Raw genomic sequence first — 22,742 nt, forward strand, 5'->3', positions numbered from 1 at the left:
AGGATGGGGAGCCACATGGCTAAGGTAATGGAAGCAGGGAAAAGCACCGCTGAGTCTCCTCATCTTGGCGAAGATGAAGAGGATAGAGGTCAAGAAGCCAGAGCTTTTCTTTCTTGTCTGTGAGGCTGCTGACTGATAACCCCCTTCACAGGAAGAGATAAAACCGACATACCTTCTGTCAGATGTCCAACGGTGTCTATGATGCTTCTGTCCTTTTTCTAACATCGACCAATCATCGCGCACGATGACCCGCTGTCTTCTTGGAGACCTGTGAATGATATCACTCGCAGATATCCACGTCCAACACTACCACACCGACTCCGCTGATCACTATTTCCACGATTCGTGCCGACCATCTGGTAATGAGAAAACTGGAGCCAGACTGCAGATGTTTGGGGAAGTGATTGACCTCAGATGGGAAGATTGTCACGCCGTTGCCAGAGATGGTCACGTCATTGCACCGGAGTAGCTCTAGAGCCCATTAACCTAATCTTCACATGCACTGATGTCACTTGTACTTTTTAACTTTAGACCCTTTTGTCCCTTGTGACACACTTTCTGGTGGCCTCAGTTTCTCTAACGGCTGAAGGTAAATCCATTCCCTTTACGTAAGCGATGGTTTAAACAGACGCTCTCCTGTTTAGGGTGAGTCGCTTAAACTCGGAGTGCTGCAGGCTCACAGTTGGAGGCCCCGCAAAGACTTCTTGTACCCCAGTGTGCTTACCTTTAAGTGAAATCTCTCTACTTTTATTGAAACACCTTCCTCGCTCAGGTTGAACTTCAGCCTGACTGAGGCTGCAAACAAACTCAGCCATAAAACTGTCTCCAATTCCAGTGTATTCAGTACCGAATGCCTTTATTACCCGCCATAAATTTCCTCCCGAGCTTTAAATCACAGGTTTAACAGTTGACCATGACTCAACCCCAGTCTGGAAGTGAAGGAAACTAAACAGTGTTTTACAGGAATTAAAGCAGTGTGATGAAAATATCACATCTTTCACAAACCAGTAAAACAGAAGTGTTGCTACTGGCTGATAAAAGAGGGGGTTCCCGTGTTTTTTGTCTGTGCAGTAGAAGCGAAGCTGACACCAAATGACGGTAGAACAAACCTACAACAGTGAGAAACCCTTTTCTATTTCTTCACTTGTTGTATTTACAATCACACTTTGAAGCCAAACTTCCTCTCGGCCTGTCCTGTTACGTTTTTTATGCTGGATGCCCTTCCTGCTACAACCCTTAGCATTTATCTGGGGCTTCAGACTGGCCTACAGTTGACACTGGCTTGTGCCCCCCGAAGGGCTGCAGGGGACTGAACCCAGGACTCTACCACTGAGCTACATCCACAATACCATGAAGAAAATACACCTGAAAGAAGAGCAGCTGGTATTAGTTGATTAAACCCGAATCAACATTTTTAAGGCTAAAATTTCCTCCGTCTGACGCTTCAGGCGACTGAGACACCAATATTTGCTGCTTTTCCTTGTCTCAACGTTAATATCTTGCGGTTTTGCCCTGTCGGTTAGACAAACATTCGAAGACATCGCCGCAGGCTGTCCTGGAGATCAAACGAAAATCGAGAAAATAACAGATTGAGCGTCTCTGTTCGTTCTCTCGCTGTCTCTGCTCCTGATTTTCACTTCGTTGGGATCCTAGAGGTCAAACCGGCTCCTCTTTTGTTCCTGGAAATGAAAGCGGTGGGCAGATTTCTGGGAGCAGAGTGCATGCCTGCTGTGCTCCATTACAGAATGGGGGGGGGGGGGCAGGGAGGTCAGGGAGGAGGGAAGGTTAGATGGAGCAACTATCAGAAATTGATTGATTGTGGGGAATTGACAGTTCGGACATTTGCAGAGACAAGAACCAGTGCAGAGGGAATAGAAGGCTAGGAGGGTGGGGTGCGTTGGGATATTAGGTTAGAAGGTCCAGCCTGTGTGTGTGTGTGTGCGTGTGTGTGTGTGTGCGTGCGTGCATTTGTGTGTGTGGAGGGGTGGGTTTGGGAATTAAAACCATACCTTCAATCCATCACTGGAGCCGGTCTGGACGTCAAAGCAATGCAGCAACATATGGAAAGAATTTATGACCTAGTTTTCATTTCCTTGTTTAATATGTTATTGGGCACTTGAAGAGCGACAGAATGAGAAAGAAAAGGAAGCAGGGAGGGAAAGAGAGATTAGGACTGAATGAAAGGGGAGCGAGAAAGTTTCACCTCCACAGAGAAAAGCGATGAGACCTGCCCGGTTGAAGGAGGGCCGTCTGGTTCCTTTATTATCTGTAATTATTAATGATTGTAAATGTTTCCTCCTGACCGATCCTCCAGAGGAAGACGCAGAGGAAGAGTCAGAACCCTTGTGACATTAAAGGAACAATCCACCAAAAAAATTTGAAAACCAGTCATCTGCTCACACTCCTAGTCCACGAACGTTTCTGGAGCTTCACAGTAAAAGGGCTTTGCATGCATTTAACCAGAATCAATAAATGGGGTTTTAATTTAATTTGATTTTTTTTTATTTCAAGTCTCTAAAAGCCTTGAAATCCCAAACTCATTATGAACGATATTATTTACAACCTTTCCTAAGCGAAAATTTTAGTAGCTTTCCAAGAACTGTTTGGTGTTTTGGGGCTTCCGAAGAATTAAATTATGGATCCAACTCATTTTATTCGCGTGTCGTTGGTGTTTTAGAGATGAACCATTAATCAGCGCTGAGAGAACATTTTATAAACTATAAGTATTGGAAGAACTCGCCTCGACCTCCAGCAGTCGACTTCAGTCATCGTCACAACTGGAATTACTTACTGGCTCAAAAAAACATTTATATCTGTGCAGCAGAAGTTATCTCCGTTAGTTGATCAGTTCCAGATTGAATTGGTTTCACCCAGATTTTCAGCTCTAGATTTATGATATTTGAGTTGGAGTTTCATCTCCAGATTTCTTTCACTTCTGTCGTGATGCTCAAAAGATTTTAATGTAGTTACTTATTGCTGTGACTTTGACGTTGAAGATCATTCTTTTCTCTGTGGAATTGTTCTGAGATTTTTTTGTGGATTCGGGGACTTTCCTTGACTTCCTTTCGGCTCAGATAAACTGTTTGTTTCGTTTTGTGTGGAATGTCCCTTTTAAGACGCCGAAGCCCAGTCAGCATAGCGGTGGAAGTGGGTCAACTTTTGACAGGAAGTGACCCCATCCTTCCAGCGAGACGCTGACCTACCTTTTCCTGTTGTTGTCCGCTCTTTCCTGGAGGTCTCGCTTTGATTGTCTTCAGTTACATTTCAGACTGAACCGCAGGAAACCGTTCCTGCCTGCTGTATCATTTTTTCGTCCTGATGTCGCGATGGCATGTTGGCCGGACGCGTTTCCGTTTTGGGGAATGCTGACGGTTGCTGAGGCAACATTCGGACGTCAACCTAACCTCCAGTTAGCAACCATCAGCTAACGTTCCTTCTGTCTGTTCCCCCTTCTCGCAGGTCTGTTCCTGATCCTGGGTCTGATGTTGTACCCTGCCGGCTGGGGTTCAGACAAGGTCCAGCTGTACTGCGGTCCCGACTCGGCTCCGTACCGAGCCGGACTCTGCTCCATGGGCTGGGCCTTCTACACCGCCATGGGCGGCACGGTGCTCACCTTCATCTGCGCCGTGTTCTCCGCTCAGGCAGAGATCGCCACCTCCAGCGATAAAGTCCAGGAGGAGATCGAGGAGGGGAAAAGCCTCATCTGCCTCCTCTGAGGCTTCGGTCAGGGACGGAGGAAGGAGGAAACAAGCCAATAACCTTCAACTCCTGTCCGTCTTGCCTTTTCTCGTAAAGCTGGCCTGTGAAATGGAGACTCCTGCATTGTTTACCACTAAAAACTGAATTTTTTTTTGTCTGTTTTGTGTTTATGTGGGAGGAGCCTTAAGTGCCAAGTCTTTTTCTCGGTGTGTGTCTTTGTCTTCCTGCGACTAGAGGTGCTGTTATCATGTTCGCGTTAAACCACGTGGACGCCCGGAGAGGCTCACGTGTCCTGTAAATAAGTGTGATTATATATATTTTGTACATAGTTCCGATCGCAGAATGATCGGCCTGCTCGATCCAGGCCGGGCACCGATGATGTCACTGCGGTGCATCCGTCGCCAGACCGCAACCGGCGAACCTGGATCTGCTAACCGTTTGCCACGTGTGAGTATTAACTCAAGGGAACCACTAGTCAGTCAGAATAAACTACTCACAGGAGAGCGGACGTCCTTCAGAGTTACCAACTGTGGTGTCATCTGAAGACTTAATGTATGAAGGGGGGTTTATTCACGTGGACGGCACCGGGGGGAGCAAAGGAAGCTCTCTGGTGAAAGTTCTTGGTCCTCCGTTTGGCTGAATGAAGCTCAGTCCTCGCTGGGAGACGACCTGTGAAGCGTCTGGTCCTCGTTCAGCAGACGTCCCGCGCACAACGGACTGAGTGATGTGGACACGATATGAAGTATTGCTGTTATTAGTAATGTCTGGTTTCAGGGAGTGTGTTGAGTCATAGATAGTGTGTCTATTCCCATTTGTTTCTGCCAAACAAATAAAGAGAAGGGAAAGGGAAAAAAAAAAAAGGTTTTGGCTTGTCTTTTCTTTTTGTTACGCAGTGAAAGAGGGAGGAAGGGGAGGCGGGAGGGGATGCAGCAAGTGAAGCAACCAGTTTGAGGCTTCGGTTTAGCCCTGGAGGTGGAGGTGGGGGGTGTTTTCCAGCAGATCAGTTTTTCCACTGATTCACAACTGAACTCTGTTTGAGTTAGCCTTAAATTTATTCGATACATTTACTTGAGTAACGAACTGGAATCACTTCATGAATTCCTTGAGAATTCCCATTTTATGCTAATTCATATTCCTTATTTCCAAGCCCCGCCAGCCTCAGCCTTTTTTTTTTTTTTTTTTTATAAATAAACTCTGCTCCAATTTCCAGTAATTAACCTCACCTTGTAAAGTTGCTGGTCAACCGCAGCTACTGTTGTTGGGAATGAACATTCCCTCCATCCGCCCTTTCCATCCAGATCCACCTCTCCGATCCTTCAGCCAAGTTTCGGTTGGACATTTCCCACCTCCGGCCTCCAATTCCATCTTTTTTTGCCTTTAGGTTAAAAAATGCTGCTCCTCCTGCCCAACCTGAGTGTTTGCGCGACCTCAAGAGTGACGAATCCCTTTGCAGACGTTCCTGCTTCCATATGGGCTGCAGAGACGTCACACACCCCTGTGGCGGCCTTCCTTCCAGCGCGCTCCAAACACGGCGCCTGATGACTTCCAGATTGAGGTTCATGACAAATCAAGGGACGTGAAGACAGCAGCAGAGGGTTTTGGTTTGGCCCGTCATTTTTGTCTTTGCGGGACGGGTCAAGGATGACGATGAGGAGGGTTTCATGTGGTTTTAGCTGGAGGACAAACCTGAGTGCTTGACACAGGTTTAATTGAATGCTAATAACTCCCCATCTTCTTTATTTGTTCAGGAGAACCCTGCTTTTTTCCTGTTTAGCTGTGAGGCTCCAAAAATGTTTGCGAGCCAAGAAAGTTTAGCTCAAAAGGTTGTTTTAGAGGTTTTCTGTTCTCAAGTATTTTTCTAAATATAAAATTCTTTAAATAATTAGGATGCTTGCTTCACTCATGAATATATTATATATGAAATTATTCTGCTTTAGTTGTGAGAAGCCACAAAACTCATCTGCAACACATTTGTGTTGGAGCGACTTGTTTTTTTAAAGGAATCCTGACCCCTACTGGTTTTCAGCTGCTGGTGTAGTTTACCCAGAAATGAATCATTTATAGGTGCAAAGAGGGGGCAAAGATGTACAGAAGGAAATTTTATTGTGTTAATACAATAAATATACAAAACTCAAACTACTCATCATGCGACTGGAAGTGAATCCATGGTCACTCTTTAAAATTACAGCAAAACTTTAGAACAAACAACCGACCAGTGAATCGTACAAAATATACAAACATTCCTTTCTGCTTTTTTTTTCAATATTTTCATCAAGTTGTTAGAGTGAGAGATGCTTTGAATTTTTACTTCGATCTCAGTGTTTCTACCACAGGATGACTATGAAGCGCACCTTAAAGCCACAGTCCATTTACAGTACGTCACACAGCTCACGTTGCATTGCAGTCTCACATTTATCAGTATAAAGAACAGCAAAACGTTCCCGATCGATCGGATTTTTATGAGAAATCATCTCAAGTTGCTCTGTCCATAAATGTACTTCAGGAAACACATGCACCAGTTTGTTTAGCCAGAGAGAAAGAAAAACAAGCATACATAAAAAGTCTGAAAGGATCCCACGCCCACAACCAGACACGCAGATTAAAACTGACCAATCAAATCCTCTTAAATTACACTCATACACAACACACACACACACACACACACAAAGGCTTCACTGGCTTTAACAGGATAGACGAATCAGACACATTCAATCCTCTGTGCAGCTGAAGCACCAGATGAAAAACACTTGACGGATCCGATTGTTGCCTCGATGGAGCGATCGTCAACTGTCACATTTGGAATATGCAGCGATATTACTGGCCGATTTAGTGTTTTTGTTTTTTATTGCGATGAATTGATTTAGAGCATATACATTTAAAAAAAAAGAAAGGGCCAGTTCAATTTCATACAGCCTTGTAATTGTAACTTCATCATGCAAGTGAAGAGTACATCCTGAGTAAAACTGAGGTAAGTCTCCAGAGCAGAAGGCAAACTGGAGGCGAGTTACACGTCCTTCTTCAGATTAACCCTATAAACATGCAGCTGTATGTACAGAATCGTGGATCTCGCTGTTCTTTTAAGTGTTGTCGCTTTAACCTTTGTGTGAAGAAATGACGCAACACGTCCACTCCGTGTGAAAACTCTTCTGATCTCAGTTGTTGCATGTATGAATCTACAGATGAGGAAGGCGCGTGACCATTTCTAAAAATATCCTCCCATTTGCACCGTTTACTTTCAGAGAATCTAAAGACCAGACATAAAGTGCAACTCGGCATAAAGTCATAATGGATATGTAGTCAGTGGCAAAACATTCCAACGATCGAACTGATCAATCAAGAATATATTAGTCAGTAAATTAGGATTAGCCTGTAGTGTAAATGGACTGATTTTAGTCACTTTTAGAGCGGTTTGTGCATTACTAGTTTCACGGTTTGAACCACAGTTTGTCATAAAAACACTATGGATGCAGCAAAAAATTATTTTAAATATTAATCTTTCAATTATTTTTACAATTTATGGTTTAAAAAGTTAAAATTCTTATCACCACTTCTCCCAGGATCTACCTTTGATAGGTGGGTGAATGGCTTTTCACTGTCTCGTCCACCGGAGTCAGAGTTTAATTTGTACAAAGTCACATTTGATGTCAGGAAGTACGAAGAAGCACTCAAAGACAAGCTGAGAGGAAGGCAGAATCGAAGGCAAAGCAGTGAATGGGAATGCACGGCATTCATTTTCAGCGACACAGTCACTCCACTAGGGGGCAGCGGTGTTCTGTAGGGATGGAAAGCAGCCACATCAATCCACCAACGAGCTGTGGTGAGAACAAAATAGTTCCCATTTAACCGATGATAAATTTTAGGAAATTGAAAGTAGTGCTAAGGTTGCACAGAACCTCTGAAACGGCTTTACGAAGTTGGGGCTCGGTTCGGCTACATCAGAAACCGTCTACAGGACAGATTAAAGAGGCACACATTAATGTTCGGTTAGTTAAATACACAAACTCACACAGAGGAAATAAAGCCAAGCGCGTCGGTTCAGTGGGAGTCGGCGGGCGGCGACGGTGAGCGGTCTCAGAGTCTGTGAGGATGTGACGGCGCGACGCCGCTGGGAATTCAAGACCTTGGCTGACGGGTTAGCCGACCGCGCCGCCTTTGCGTCGGATAGGCTGATGGACTCTGGGGACATCAAGGGGATGACGTTTGGACGGAGAGATGAGCGAGCCAATCACATCTGCTCCTTGAAGGCTCCCTGTGCAGCCCTGGAGGCGGCATTAGCGGCGGCCGCCTGCACCGTCTTGTTGGACATGACGCCGGTGGCAAACTCCTGCTGAGCCCTCTCGAAGCTGGCGCCGGTCGTACGGTACATCGCATGGACCTGTGAGGATGAGGAGGGGAAGACAGGGATGAACTACAGCAGACGGGACTTAAACAGAAGCGACGTAAGCATCCTGGAGATTTGTCGTACCTTTTTGAACATGATGAGGGACATGACAGCCAGGGCGGTAAAGAGAGCAGCAATGAGGATCATGATGATTCCCACGGGAACGCTTTTATTCAGAGCGGTCAGAGCTGAGATCCATCCGCTACGGGTGAGAAAGCCATGAAAGGGTGAGACTGGGGAGATGTCTAGCGTTTTGCATCAATTATTAAAATGGTTGGGGATTATTTTCTGTCCAAGAAGTAAAAGAGCAGCTCATCTTTGAAGATTTTCACACACTTAAAGATTAAAACCCCGCTGCTAGCGGTAGCAAACAATTTCTTACCTGGTGCCCCACCCGGTGATGCCGATACACTGGATGACGTAGATGCCAAACTGACAGATGTACACAAAGAAGAACACAAAGAACCTGAACGAGCTGTCGCTCCTGCAGAAAGACAAGAAACAACAGGATTTAAACAAAATGTGACTCAGGTGTTACCTCTTTATTCAACCATCCAGGGCCGCCTCTCACCTGAACGCTCCGTACAGCGGTCTGTACCAGCAGACGAACGAACACGGCGTGAACAGTAAGAGCCACAGGATGGACAAACCCAACTCAATTCCGCGTGTTGTGTCCACGCAGAACCAGGCCAGACAGCCCACCGTGTTGGCGAACAGCGTACCTGTGTGAACTGCACAAACACACGAGGACAATCTATATGGAGCGGCTAGTGAAAAGTGGAATCGATGTTTGTTAAGGGGGCTGGAGGGGGGTCCGGTGGCGCCGCCGCACGCTGGCGCTTAATATTTAAAGACGCAGCAAAACGGGGATCTGAACACACACCGGGACGTTTAAATTAGTTATTTTCTTCAGGTCCTGCATCGATTGAAAGGTGCCTACTCTATCGGGAGTCTGTAAAACGGAGGGGCTTTAGCGTCCCTCTGTCAAATATGGCAGCAGCCTGCAGAAAGCCCTGAGGGGGGCGGCGGTTCTACTGCGAGCATGTGAAACGCCTTCCATTCATTCCGGCTCTAGAACAAGCAGGTAGACAAAGGAGGGAGATAAGACAACTTTGAGCCGACGTCGGATGGCTCATTCCATCGGACCACATGACTGCACCGCACGCCCTGGTCATGTGGGCGCCGAATGCCATCTGAAACCGCTCATTCTTCAACTTACAACATCCTCTAATTGTTTTACTGCCATTAGGACGGAGCTGGGGGGGTTGGGGGCAGAACAGTGGCTGATTGTCCTCAGTGTTTTAAATTCAATTTCTTCTCAGATAACAAAGGAAAGACACTCACACATCCAGAGGTAATACATGATCTTGACAGTCTTCTGAAACTCCACAGGTATGTCCACTGTGATGTCATGGTAGAAACAAGGACCCACTGGGAGGTTCTCTGGGAGGGGGGGCCAGTTATTTTTCCTGCCTGAAACAACACCAGCTTGTGAGTGAAGTTTTTAAACAGTTCATGTTGACAGAGGCAGACAGCGTTGGCAGACTTTCTGGAGCTTCACAGTGTTGCAGCTTCCTGCTCAGGAACAGGAGAGGATGGGATTAAAAACTTTAAAAAAAAAATAAAAAAAAAGTGGAAATACTCAGAATGACTGTCTAACCAAAAAATTTAGAATCTTTGAGTTTCTGGAGGCTGGGATTGGAGGTCGCTGAGACTGCTGCAACGCTGTTTTGCATCTCCAGACTTGTGTTACAACAAAGTGAACTTTCAAGAGACAAAAGCAGAATGTCTGCAGGTGTGTTGGTATCTGTCTCTGCGTGTCTGACCTCCTGAAGCACTGAGCGACTGCATCTCTCTCTCCCGGCGGTCCAGCTCTGCAGCCTTCCTCTCCAGCTCCTCTTGCCTCCTCAGCAGCTCAGCGGCTCCTCCCGACTGCTCCTACGCACAGATATCAACGGAGGTTACGATATAGGCCGCACACTTTTTCTGCTCTGCTCTCCGCTTCTACTTCTAAAATAAATTCATCCCCGGGAGCGCTGCCAACAAATGAGATGAACCATCACGAGTTAATTCCTCTAGCTGTCAGAATTTCTCTGGCTGCGTCCCACCCAAAAAAAAAGAAGAAGCCCAGCCACAGATGGGAACAGCAGCCTGCTGAGCCGCTGCTCTGTCTGTAAACTCAGCATGAAACCAGCCGTCATGTTAATGACTTCTCCGCCTCCAATGGACTCTTGATGCATGTCACAGCTGGCTTATTTTCTGCCTGGTGTTTTGCAGCGGACCAAAGAGCATGAAGTTAATGGAACAGTGTTTAATGAGGCCCAGCTGAGGTCAGGAATACCTGCGTCTGAGGCTGCGAGTAGGCCGGAGGCTCCTCCGTAGGTTTCATGATGGCAGGTTGCGTGTTGGTGACAGGGGCTGCTGTCTTGGGTGCCTTCGCCATCTGCAGAGAACAGAGCGCGTGTTTACACGAGGCTGGTTTGCCTCTGATGAAAACTAGAGATGCTCGAGAGTGAAAAAATTAAAATGTTGCGTAAAAAGAAATAAAACCAGAATTCACTGAAAAATATTAATGAAATGTTCCTGAGCCAGGAAGTAATATTTATAGCAGGGTGTCTTCAACTTTATCTGCAGCTACAGACTTTTTCTAAGGAAAATATGAGGCAGTACCTCCAAATAAAACCCATTTGAGCTTATTTTTTTACTCTCTTGGTAAGTGAGCTGCTTTCTTAGGTTATATCAACCCTTGACTCTGAGGGACGGCAAGCCTAGATCCCACCCGGATGAAACACTCACCGCTTTGTCATCTGTGAAGGGATTGTACTCCTCCAACCCAGGAGGAGCGGCTTGTCTTACTTGAGTCACTGATGGATCCTGAGAAAACAAACGACCTCCGTGTCAAAAAGTTCAACAGGATAAACTTTATGCTTAGAATACTTTCCCTACGTAAAATACAACACACTCGATACGCTTCTCTTGGTGTTTTTACCGAGAAAAGCAGTAGAAATCTAAGTCAAGTGTAAAACCCCTCCATTATTCTGCCAGATGAAGGCCAAACAGCCCTCTTTATTCACAACGTAACAGGCCTATAATTCTGTGTTGGCAACGACGGGATGATTCCAATCATTTTCGCAGGAAGACGTCTATAAATAGCAAAGTCCATGAGTTTGAGGAAAAGAGAAAATGCTTCTGACTGCTGAGGACAAAAATAAAAAGTTTTTTTTTTTTTGTAGCACGCTGTGCTAGCGACAAAAACTTACTTGAGCATTCTGTGATCCTTTAAAGCGCATTGCTGATTTTCAAGACAAGCACTTGTTCAAGGACAGAATCTTATTCACAAAGGCTAGTGAAATAATAACCGACACAGAGCGATAAAGCAATGGATGGCGATGAAGATAAAGGTGGAGCTCAAGCCTCTCTGTACCACTGGTGGAATGCATTTGATGACAAACGGCACAAACTTTTAAAAATAAATATTTCCTTTTAAATTTCCGGTTCCTGCTGGGTTCAGTGGAGCTACATCGTCCTTCCTGTATTCTTTTTAATAAGCTTACCATCAGCTGATGCATGATTTACATCCACTCCTGCAGTATTCCTCTGGCGTTCTCCTCTCCTTCTCGCCTTCTCTAGAATTTCTGGTAGCATCTCCGCTGCTGCTGCATACGGACTGCCACTCGTCACCAGACCGGGCTCATAAATATTTCAGGGTATGTTGTGTTTAAAGTTTAATGTCGCCCTACTGCACAGCCAACCAAGTACATGCAATAATCACTAAGTTTTCACCTTCAAATCTATACTCACAAAAACAAAAATTGAATCGTGACCATGCACGGTCCACCTTTTGCCACTCTGCATGAAAAATAATTTCATGGTTATGGACTTTTTTTGGTCACCTGACAAGGCACAGGTTTGGTCTTGATGTAGCGGAAAATAGAACACTGTGCTGCACAGGTCTCTCATCCAAGACTTCAACCCTTTGCCTGCTGTGTAGTACGTGAGCGTGAAACTGCAATGTTAAAAATGCTGGGTCAGCAGAAGGGACGCCAGAGAACATGTTCTGTTTGAGATTAGATCTGGATTAAAAAACACAACATGATATCTGTGGTTTTTTCTATCATCTGACAGAAGAGATTAATTTCTCTAATTAACCTACATCTAGAGAAGTAGGCCAAAACAGAATTTGATCCTTGGAGTGATGAGATTCAGTAGGAAAGGAGCCAGAAGGGATCCCAGCACCAAATGTCGACATGACAGCACCATATGATTTCATGAACTATTGAAGATCGCTCAGAGAAGGGAACAAAGCTCCATTTTTCCTCAGGACAACAAGTGTAAGCCAACAAATGACAGAGACATAGGGGGTCGCTAATCATTTCAGCATGTTAATGTGGCTGCATGAATAATTCATTTTTCACGTGTCTGTAGGGTCAAACCCTGGAGTCAATATCGTTCATTTCCACACAGCGAGTGAATGAGATGGTAGAATGACTCCTTAAGTTTCGGAAACACATTCCATCTTCTACCTGTGTAATTATTCACAGCAATAACCTGTCCGTCAGACATTGATGGTCGTTTAGGCTTGATTTGTGACTATTTCTTTTATTCAAAGATATAAACTTCTGACAAAATCTTAAATGTAAAGACTGGATAGCTTCAGTAACATCTTTGTAAACCATATTATAGTTATCTTTCTGGTGCAAGACACTTAGAATAATATCCCAGACGGCAAGATGACATCTTCCAATGTCATGTGCTGTTCTAAAATACCAGAAAAGTGGAAAACTTCCACGTAAGAACGTAGCACAATGAAATACTTCACATTCTGACTTAAATGACTTAAAGGATTACACTTTATGCAGACTTTCTTTACAGATTTAATAAAAGTTCAGAGGAACTTTGACAAAAAAATTAAATATTAGATCTATTACATAATGAGGAGAGCAAAACAAGCCTAACAGAGATATGTTATTAGTTTATTACTATATATTTAGATTGTATTTACAATACCAGCATTCCCACTGACCAATAAGGAAGTGTCGTGGAGGTAATACAGAGATTTATGATTCAGTATAGCCTGCAGCTAGCCGAAAGTCATGTCTTATCATAAGGAGTGCTAAGCTAGCCTGGTGCATTAACATGTTATGACATACCAAAGTTAGGTGACAGAGTCCAACTAAAGGCTGTTAATACGAGAGTCACCGCCTTTAAAAATGTCCCAATTTCTATCAATAAACTCAAATAACTTCGTCACTGCTGTCTGACTCAAAACTACCAGCGTCTAAGTAACACCGAACCGTTTATAAATGTGAAATAACGCAAACGCTAATGCTAACATGGCTAGCACAGCTAGCTTACGTTACCTGGAAAGGGTTGTTCAACTCCGGGTCCACGAACGGGTTGCTATCGAAACCTGACATTCTCTTCAGAGGACGGCTTTCCGTTGAATATGTGTCGCAGGTAAAGGTGACTAATCCAGAAAAACGGGTCGCTGGGAAACGGTGACTCGGTCCGAGGTGAAGTCAAGTACCGACTGTGTCCGGAGACGTTATCGACGTGGAGGATTGGTCAGTAGCAGCGGACCAAGCGAAACTCGTGACGTCATCGGAAGGAAGAAACGCTACGTAGAGACGTAACAGACGAAAAGTGACGACTAGACAGTACAGTACAGTAAAGACATTCTGGAAAAATATATTCAAAACACATCTATATGGTTGAACTTAAAAATGAATGAAATGAAACGATCACCCATGAATGCTATCTTAAAGTAACAATGTGTTTAGTAAATAGTTAAGACACTAGATATATACTGTATATACCTTAAATATCAGAGTTACTCTTTTTTCAGGAACACTATTGTCGTGAACTACTGTAATTAAGTAACTAAGTAAAAAGTATTTCCCCTACGGTGATCAATAAAGTTCAAATATTCTTATTCTTACTTTTATTCTTATTCTTATTCTTAAGTGCATTCGGTAAAGTAGTGCGGGACAAAGCTCCACTTGGAGCAACACGCCCCTGTTACTCTTTTTTTTTCTTGTATCTTCCTTGACAACAATTAACAATTTAAAATAGAGCATAAATACAATTCCAAAAGTAAACATAATTATCCTCGGTAGTTTGAGAGTAGCAGCTCTGAAGGAAGAGTGGGCCACCATCCCGCAGGCTGACATCATTAAGTTTGTACCAGTCCATTGTGATCATCGCTGAAACACTCATTAGTGGTTGTGTGGAATGTTGTATGTTGTAGTTACATCAGAAAGTTTACGATAATTTTCGGATTGTTTTTGTTCTAGCTCGTTTTTTTTTTTTATTAAAGACTCATTAAAATTTAACTTGATAAAATTCTCTATAACGTCCATATGTCACACGTTAACTCGTGAGATCACGAATGAACCCGTTCTGGGTTATTTTACGTTAAAATGTGGTCAGTACGTAATTTTCTTCATTTCCCTCAACTATGATAACCCAGCGGTGCCGTTGTTACCTTGGCAACCCAAAGGCTCTGGGCGCTTCTACCATAGATACACAGCTTCTAAACGCGAAGTCAGTTTTTACTGTAAGCCAATCAGCGCTCAGTCTTTTCTAGGTCATCTAGATCTATGCTCCGCCCGCAGCTGAAGCCCTGTCATGTGACACTCACTTGTCCAGCTCACACTTCCGGTACTGCGTATGAAAAGTTGGCAGAAATCTCGGAGAACTTTATGTGCTACTTTATAACAACACATCCCGAGGTTTATGTGTACTTTATAATTTAGAATAAGAGTTTTCCTATCGTATATCTTTTAAACTTAGAACATGTCGACGGCCGTGTCGTATAACGATCAAGGTGGAGCGGAGGCTGCCGTGGAGGCTGGTATGGAGAGCACCCCGACCTCCTCCAGCACCGGAGCTGCCTTCGGACTTTTCAGCACCGACTTCAAAAAGTGAGCTAGCTTCCTTCGTCTCCATCAACTTTGTTAATTTATAATGAATTTACGCACTCTAGTGAACTTTATAGAGCTAACGTCCAATGTAGCGGAGATGAGAAGGATCCACAAAAAGAGTCTGCATCAGCAACAAGCTAGGCGGTGATGGCGGCTAACGCTAGCTGTTTGCGATCATACCGCTAGCTGTCAAAGTTATCACTGTGTATTCAGATTATGTTTTCGGAAGCTATACTCCTGATTCACTTAGCTCCCGTGTATTTTATGAAGTATAATTTACGTACAAAATTTACATGTTCAAATTCATTGCATACTTAGCATTGCCTTTCTTCTGTCACTGAGAAACTTTACAAATATTAATCAGGAAAAAAACTACATGAGCCATGTGGTTTGTCATGGAAATGTTTCCTTCTGTAGTGTCGAGAAAATGCTGGTGTTATTAGACTAAGACATAGCTCAGCAAAATTCCTGAAATACTCTAGTATTAATTATTAAAATGAATATTTCCTTTAGTTTAATGTGCAAACTATTTGTTTCAAAAGCCTTAAAAATGTTAAATGCACGTTTTGATTAATATTTGCAGCCTAATCGTAGTTGTATGTAGGAATAAAAAATTGAAGCATTCATATTTTCCTGTAAAACTTGCAATGGTTTCCAGTGGCTGTGCTGTGGTTACAGTCTCCACACCACAAGAAAGGGCCTTTCTTTGTGGTATTTGTTTGTTTTTCTTGTGTCTTTGGATCTTTGTGGATTCATCCAACATTCATATGGCATAAGTGAAATAAACTGCAGACTCTACATTATCCAGGCGTTAATGTGACCATGAATGCTGTGCATTGGCTATGTGATGAACCAGTGACCGATACAATAATGGCTTGTAAAACCGTTTGATCATACACTAAATGCACTTGGTAACACATCTGAATGCCACAGATGTGCTGTTGGTAAATGAAGATACTGAAAGAGGTGAGACTTCACATTACTAGTTATTTGTGATGAGCTCACCAGGTAAACAGTGACTAAAAGCATCCATCTTTGGTCTGGTACATCTAATTCATTAGTATTGAATATTAGAAATGATGCTGAAGTGCTAGAACCTCATTTACCAGTCGACTTAGCCTGTTGTCGACTCTGTTCTGTACCACATAGGATTGTGTTTTGTTTTTTTATCATAAGATGCCTTAAGTTTACGAACTGTTGACTAGTTCATTCAAACAGAATTGTTGTTGTTGAGAGAGATTTGGTTTTTTGTGATAGATAGAAGTAAAAATGTGTTTTTCGGACCTATATGTTTGCTTTAGTTAGTTAGTTTCTGATTTAGCCTTTATGTGAGTGACCAAACGTTTGCAAAACAATGACATCCTTTCACTTCTGTATTTAAAACTAAGACCGTACATCGGTTTGTTCAGGTCATGCTTCCTGTTCCTCCTCAGACTGACCACTAGAGGGCAGACAATCATCAATGTAACCATCCTTTGCATTTTGCCTTTTATTTGCACTATACAGTACTCTATTAATACCAAGTGTTTATGAGGCTCCTTGTGCAGCGTAGTGATGTTAACACACACACACACACACACACACACGCACACACACACATCAAACCAGCTCCACAGATGTAGATTTGAGCTGCTCAGACTGTTTCTACGTTTACTGTTTATGATCCCGTCAAACATCCTAAACTCCAGCAGCTTTCCGTCTGATGTTATCTTGCTGCTTCTCATCCCGCCTCCAACAATCCTCGCGGCAAGGGCCTCCTTTTTCCAAATAAATGTTTCCTCACATGCTATTGTGACCCCCTAAGCTGTCCCACATGATCATCTACTCATTGAAGGCAAGGCTTGGTCATATGTTCATCAAGTCTAAAGACTAGGAAGAGAACGCACAGGCATGAATGACGCTTCTGTTTTTGTGTCTGGTTGACACAGTTCACAATGCTCACGCCAAAGCGATGCCACTATCAATTACTCTTGTAATTCTTTACCTGTAGCACACATCAGCTTCCCTCCTAAATGTTGAGTATTTGCTCATACAGCTCATCTCAGTATTTATGCTTCCATTACTTTAAATTGCTGAACGCTCGTCACATGTGAGAGGAGCACAACGGTATTCCTGTAGTAAAACTTCTATGCCAGGCGCGGAAACACATGACTTTTTTTGAACATCTAAAACTTTTAGATTAAGAAGAGGGTTATTAGCTCAGTTTATTTTTATTTTCCTTGTTAATTGTTGACATTTTATGATAACCGACTAAAATCGTATTTTCTCGGCGGCAGTGCAGAGAGTTGCAGCATGCATCTCGCCAGCAGGAGCTGCAGCATTGACAATGACTTCACCCTCATTCATGGGCTCAGTGGAGACAGCAAGTCAAGACAAGAACTAGTTTAAGTTCAGCACACCTCTCTCGTCTGATGTTTCACCCTCCGCTTCCATGACTTTTTTTGTTCAAGTCCTTTTAATAATACAGCCCTTAATAATAATCAAACTAGTTTTGTCTTTTCACGGAGTTACATGCCATTAAATGAGATGGATACACATGTGGCACATTTGTGATAAATGTACATTAAGAAACTGCCAGGGATAAATTACGTTATGATCAATCTCAGCGGTGATGGGAAAGAGATCAGAAAAGCTCCTAATGAACCAGACGTAATTTTGACGTTTGGCTTTTTGATGTGTGGATGCTGGAGACTGTTGGCAATGCAGAGGTGTTTAGCTGTGGCTATCTTTCACTGGATTTCCCTTTCAATTCGGAGATTTAGAATTTCGACTTCAGAGAAAGAAAGCCCGGATCCTGCTGGGAACTGACAAATAAATTCCGATATATAATCGTTGTGTTGTTCCTGCTGCTACCAACTGGCGAAAAATGATTCATTAACAAAAATCTGATCCGGATCTGATATAATATTTTGGATGTGAGTGAACTGGGCTTTCTCGGTGGACTTTTGTGCTCCCTTCCAGTCTAGTTGAGCTTTCTTTAAGAATCAGAAATCCTTTGCAGAGCTAACCTTCAAAAATATCGTCCCGTATTATGAACTGTAGCAATTTCCCAATCAAACATTGCAGCGTGATCTTATTTAATCTCCTGTGCGCCCTCCAGAATCATTAACACGGGGGAGGGTATTTCCTCTCATTCACTACTGTGCTGTTATCTCTGCTGCGAGCCTGTCCTGTCGGTACTGTCGGCCAAACCTGGCAGGGCCTTGTTCTGTTTTCGGTGTCGAGGTGAAGTTGACTATCGCGCGGCAGAGGTGATGAAAAGCGTTGCAGTGTTTACCCACCCGACTAGATAAGGCCCTCCTTTTTCCCCCAGAGGGAAGTGACCACAGTCACACACAGAGAGAGACTCGTGTGGACGGCAGGTGGGACGTCCCAGCTTCCAGAGGAGTGCAAACACTTCCCCGGGTCGTCTCAGGAGGAACGCGGACTGCGGCAGACGGAGCGAGGTCTTCCCAAAGCGTGGCTCGCTGTCACCGAGGTGACAGGAGGGGGGGGGGGGGTCTTGTGACGTTCCGAGAAGAGGAAGAGAAGTGAATGAAGGGCTGAAAGCAAGAAGAACAAGAAGAGAAAATAAATAAAGCCTGGGCACACAGCCTCGAGGAGAGTAATTACCCTTGACTTACTTGAAATACAGCCTTTTGGGTTTGTGGAGCAGGAACATGCAGGGAGAGGCTGTTTGGGTGAAGTCTGGTGTTTTGTTTTGTTTTTTTTAATGAGACTGCCGGTATGGATGCCGGTTTATCGTCTTTACACGTGGAAACGGGAGGCGCCATGAGGACGGCGATGGTGTCCGCTGAGAACTTACACTTCTCTCTGAAGGTTGGGGTCAGTCAAGAGGAACAGGCCCTGACACACACCAGACCGATCCCCAAGGAGAATCCCAAAGCCCGGTACTGTAGTCCGATCCGCCGCCGCGCTCGCCTTTCTGTTTACTTCTACAGCTGACGCTGTGGAACAGGAAGTTGTGTCCTCTTCTGTTGGTTTTTTAATACCCTAAAAAAGAAAACATGGAGAGCACGCAGCTTCTGTGACGGTTGTTAAATACAACTGTCTTTTTTTTTTAATCTGTAAAGGTTGACAGAACCGCTCTGTCAGCCTGAGTTCTGTTACTGCTATAAATGACTGTGATTGAATTAAGACGATTCAATGGCCGTTGATGTGGCCGTGATCTTTAACCCTGCTTGGCTAATAGAGGTAAATGATAACAAAATCCCTCTAACAATGACTATGCTGACAAGCTAGCTCAGGTTAGCATGGCTAGTTTGTAATCGGGTGCTGATGGGAAAGTCACGAGTTTTTCACTGGATGTTTAAATCCCAAATGGACGTGATGGTGGAGGATCTTTAGTTCTCTTCTGGAGGAATCCAATCTCCAGTCCAGTTGTTGAGGTGTTCGAAATGTCATCCGACTTGGCCACACCTGAAGCGTCATAGCTACCCTGGCTAACATCCCCTGATTGAATCACTTCTCAGACAGGCACCCATCTATCCCGTCCCATCCCATGATATCCCTGGTATTCTCCCATCTGGACTTGACTTCTCCGTCTTTATCCCCCGGAACAAGCAGCCAGTGTCGTCCTGCAACGATCATGTGTGATAGCATTAGCTACGGAATTTGTCGTATCATGTGAGTGGAAGGCAGATTTAACGCAAGTCAGGCTGAAGATTCTGCGCTGATGAAAATGAACGTGTTTCAGCATCATCGGTGTTTTGTAATATTCTGGCTTTTCCATCAAACTTTGCTAAACTGTAATGGAGCCGGTGTGACCCGAGTCATGTGGACTCTAATCTGAAACTGGCACAGATGTTGGTACACAGAGATTTCACAGCAGCTTATTTAGCCTTTTTAGCATTGCTAGCTGTCTCCTGTTATGTTGTACATGTTCATTAACTGTGTTCTTGCTCAGGAATGAAGACCTGAAGGAGATGCTGGAGAGCAACAAGGAGTCGCTGAAACTGGAGGCCATGAAACGGATAGTCGGGGTGAGCCTATCGTAAAAAAGAAAAAAAATAATAATTAAAAGTTTCATCGTCCATCCGGTTGATAAATAAAATCATTTGATTTGCCCTCAGCTGATCGCCAAAGGGAAGAACTCCTCCGAGCTGTTTCCTGCTGTGGTGAAGAACGTCGCGAGTAAAAACATCGAGGTACGACAAGAGGAACTGAACACCAGCATCTAGGTCATGTGACCTCACTCATGACATCATAGTAGTAGAGTCATGTGGCGTCTCCTCAAAGCTTCTCCATAATTTTATCTCTGTTCATTTTGATATATTTTATATATTTTCTAACAATAATTTATTCTCTCCAGTAACTGTCAAATGTAGTCGAGTAAAATCACAATATTTGCTTCTTAAATCCTCTAGATTTGAAGTAGAAAGTGGCAGAAAATATAGTCCATCACCAGTTTATTCCAAATACAGAATTTTTCAAATTTAGTTCTAAGTTTTTATTCCTATTATTCCCTTTTCAAAATGATAAGTAGTGGCCCCCAGAGAAAAAAACACAACAAGTAGAAACGTTTTTTTCACTCGCCACTTCTAATTTCGGTTTCACTTAGTTATTTATCAGAGAAAATGCGTCTTAAAGGTTTTCTTCCAGTCACCAGTAGATTGACCGCAGTGATGGATGAATCGGAGCAGCGGCGGCGGCGGCATAAAGACGCTGCTGGCTGGCGTTAATCCCCCTCCACTAAATCATGTAATATCGCCGCCGTGTGCGAGCGAACGCTGATCAGCGGCTGGTGAGGGGATCCCATGGCCAGAACCCGTGAATATTGATCAGCAGCAGCAGAATTTTTAGGCTAGGCGAGGGGCCCGAAGGCCGGTGCCGTGTGGAAGGCATGCAGCCAAAGCAACTCCTGGCAGGGTAGGGGGTGGGAGGGGGGGCAGCAGATGGATGGAGGTAATTGGAGCAGAGAACCCAGAGTCACGTCTTCAGTCTCCTACCTCAAACACACCAGCTGCTACGGTGGTACGAGCTCCTCTCCGTTTGAGTTTCTGCTCCCGGCTCTCCTCCACCTTCCTACCGTACGACTAGCTAAAGATGGCCTCACCCCCTCGTCCCGTCCCCGCCCCCTCCCCCCCTGGCTTTCATCCCCTCATCGCCGTGAGCCGCCACCGATGCCCGCTAATTAGCAAACAGCTCGAGAGCATGCAGATTATCGACTGTGTTTGTCGCCGTGTTTCCTTGCATCCCGGCTGCATGTCATTCATATCACACTGGATAACGCGTTTGCATCCAGAGATGGAAGTTTGAAGAACAAAATCCTGAAACACTTTTGTTTTGTGGGTTCTGAGAGAATAGAGCGGGCCCAATATGTGCGTTCCTTTTTTTTTTTTTTTAAATTAATGAGGAAAATCATTAATTGTCGTATCGTTCCACCCAGAAGATGTGTTTTTTTTTTAATCGTGATGATGTTTTACAGTCTCCGGTCCATTTCTTATCCAAATATAATTTTACATGAAATCTGTTTAATCTCTTTAATTAATCTGATTAATATGTATTATCTCATCTTCCTAATGGCAGCAGGGCTTTTCTGTTGTAGATTTTTTTTTTTGTCTTGTTGAAGATCCAGCTGCCTCAAAACATGATCGATCACATATTTAGCTCCTTTTCTCTTCGTTAGAATGTCTAATTCTGGGTTATCTTTCTGCTATCGGCCACCAGAAGAGGGTAATCATCGCCTCTCGGTCACGGCTGGAAGCGCCGTGCCTTCCTCTCTGCATGTTTTATTGTTGAGTTTTTAAAAGAGAGGACAACAATAATGCCGTTTGAGGTTGAAAGAGCTTTACAACCTTTTAATCGCCTGTTTAGCTGCTGAAAATGAAACGTGCTTTGTGCTCATAGAAAGCAGATCCTTGAGGGCAGATGGGTTGTGTCTCCTGTTATAGTGAGTAATGCCATTAATTCCAGCAGTAATGACCGAAACGATGATTGAGAACTGGGGTGCACTGCTGCAGGTCGATACTTGCCGCATTAGAAAGCCTGCTGCTGATTACTAATTACGTGCTCGGCAATTTTAACCTTAAATGTAACCTTACCCCTGACCTCCACCTGAACATTACGAATAGTTCTGGAGGTAAATCATCATTTTTCATCAACGTGTTTCATGACTTAATGAATCTGCAGCCGTGGAGTCAGAAAACAGCTTTGTGTGGACAACCTTTGACCTCCGGTTAAACTTGTCAACCCAGCAGGACAAATATCGTCTCAGGCCTTCCCGCGAGAAAAGGGGAGGCGTTCACGTCGAAACGCGAGACTGAGGCGACGACGAATGATTCAGCGAACGTAACGGAAGCGCTTAACCCCCGTTGTCTGCTTGAAACAACGCTGGATCGCGTCGACAGCAATCCAAAAACTCTCCCTGTTATTTCATTGGCTATTGTTCATTTTATTTATTGCTGCAGTCTTTTATAAGCTATAAAAACATACAGGATGTCCTTTCACATAAACCTGCTTACCTCTCAGCTGCTTTCATAGACCGTTCTCCCCGTACGGCGCATTAATTTCTCTTTACAGCTGTTTTTTTTTTTTTTTTATTGCTCATTGATGTGATTGTCCTCTACAGCTGAAGAAGCTTGTGTATGTGTACCTGGTGAGGTACGCAGAGGAACAGCAGGACCTGGCTTTGCTCTCCATCAGCACCTTCCAGCGGGCCCTCAAGGTAAGGATTGTGGGTCCAGTTGATTCACGTGTCTTCTTTTCACTTCTGAGGTCCTTGAATACCTCTACAGAAT

At 44.0% G+C, this 22,742-nt stretch overlaps 3 protein-coding genes across 5 annotated transcripts in view; 2 read left to right on the forward strand and 1 right to left on the reverse strand.

Annotated features, from left to right (window-relative positions):
* LOC137608142 (LHFPL tetraspan subfamily member 2a protein) overlaps positions 1–5,646 on the forward strand; it is a 31,142-nt gene extending 25,496 nt beyond the window's left edge. For both annotated transcript variants that reach the window (XM_068334223.1, XM_068334224.1), the window contains exon 3: positions 3,460–5,646. In XM_068334223.1, coding sequence (XP_068190324.1) covers positions 3,460–3,716 — 257 coding nt within the window. In that variant the 3' untranslated portion in view covers positions 3,717–5,646. The remainder of the gene's footprint in view (positions 1–3,459) is intronic.
* Positions 5,647–5,783: 137 nt separating this feature from the next.
* On the reverse strand, positions 5,784–18,419 carry LOC137608141 (secretory carrier-associated membrane protein 1-like). Its single transcript, XM_068334222.1, has 10 exons — positions 18,285–18,419; positions 13,441–13,697; positions 10,877–10,954; positions 10,422–10,523; positions 9,907–10,018; positions 9,425–9,553; positions 8,652–8,811; positions 8,463–8,564; positions 8,165–8,282; positions 5,784–8,074 (listed from the first exon to the last, which is right to left on the reverse strand). Exons 2-10 carry the CDS (start codon positions 13,495–13,497, stop codon positions 7,925–7,927), a joined length of 1,008 nt encoding a protein of 335 aa, XP_068190323.1. The 5' UTR covers positions 13,498–13,697; positions 18,285–18,419; the 3' UTR covers positions 5,784–7,924.
* ap3b1a (adaptor related protein complex 3 subunit beta 1a) overlaps positions 14,735–22,742 on the forward strand; it is a 36,588-nt gene continuing 28,580 nt past the window's right edge. The window contains exons 1-4 of one of the 2 annotated variants that reach the window (XM_068334219.1): positions 14,735–15,003; positions 19,910–19,985; positions 20,076–20,150; positions 22,574–22,669. In XM_068334219.1, coding sequence (XP_068190320.1) covers positions 14,876–15,003; positions 19,910–19,985; positions 20,076–20,150; positions 22,574–22,669 — 375 coding nt within the window. In that variant the 5' untranslated portion in view covers positions 14,735–14,875. Of the gene's footprint in view, positions 15,004–18,426; positions 18,894–19,909; positions 19,986–20,075; positions 20,151–22,573; positions 22,670–22,742 lie in introns of those variants that run through there. The other variant, XM_068334218.1, reaches the window with a different exon arrangement.

The sequence above is a fragment of the Antennarius striatus genome, chromosome 15 (assembly GCF_040054535.1).
Source record: "Antennarius striatus isolate MH-2024 chromosome 15, ASM4005453v1, whole genome shotgun sequence".
In the NCBI taxonomy this organism is placed as follows: domain Eukaryota; kingdom Metazoa; phylum Chordata; class Actinopteri; order Lophiiformes; family Antennariidae; genus Antennarius; species Antennarius striatus.

What these genes read in the sequence shown, in the direction of transcription:
- LOC137608141 (XM_068334222.1), bottom strand. Translation starts at nt 13,497, where the DNA reads ATGTCAGGTTTCGATAGCAACCCGTTCGTGGACCCGGAGTTGAACAAC. An exon ending in AGTTGAACAACCCTTTCCAG is followed by an intron (nt 10,955 to 13,440) that starts GTAACGTAAGCT and finishes TTGTTTTCTCAG; the next exon opens with GATCCATCAGTGACTCAAGT. An exon ending in ATCACCGGGTGGGGCACCAG is followed by an intron (nt 8,283 to 8,462) that starts GTAAGAAATTGT and finishes TCTCACCCGTAG; the next exon opens with CGGATGGATCTCAGCTCTGA.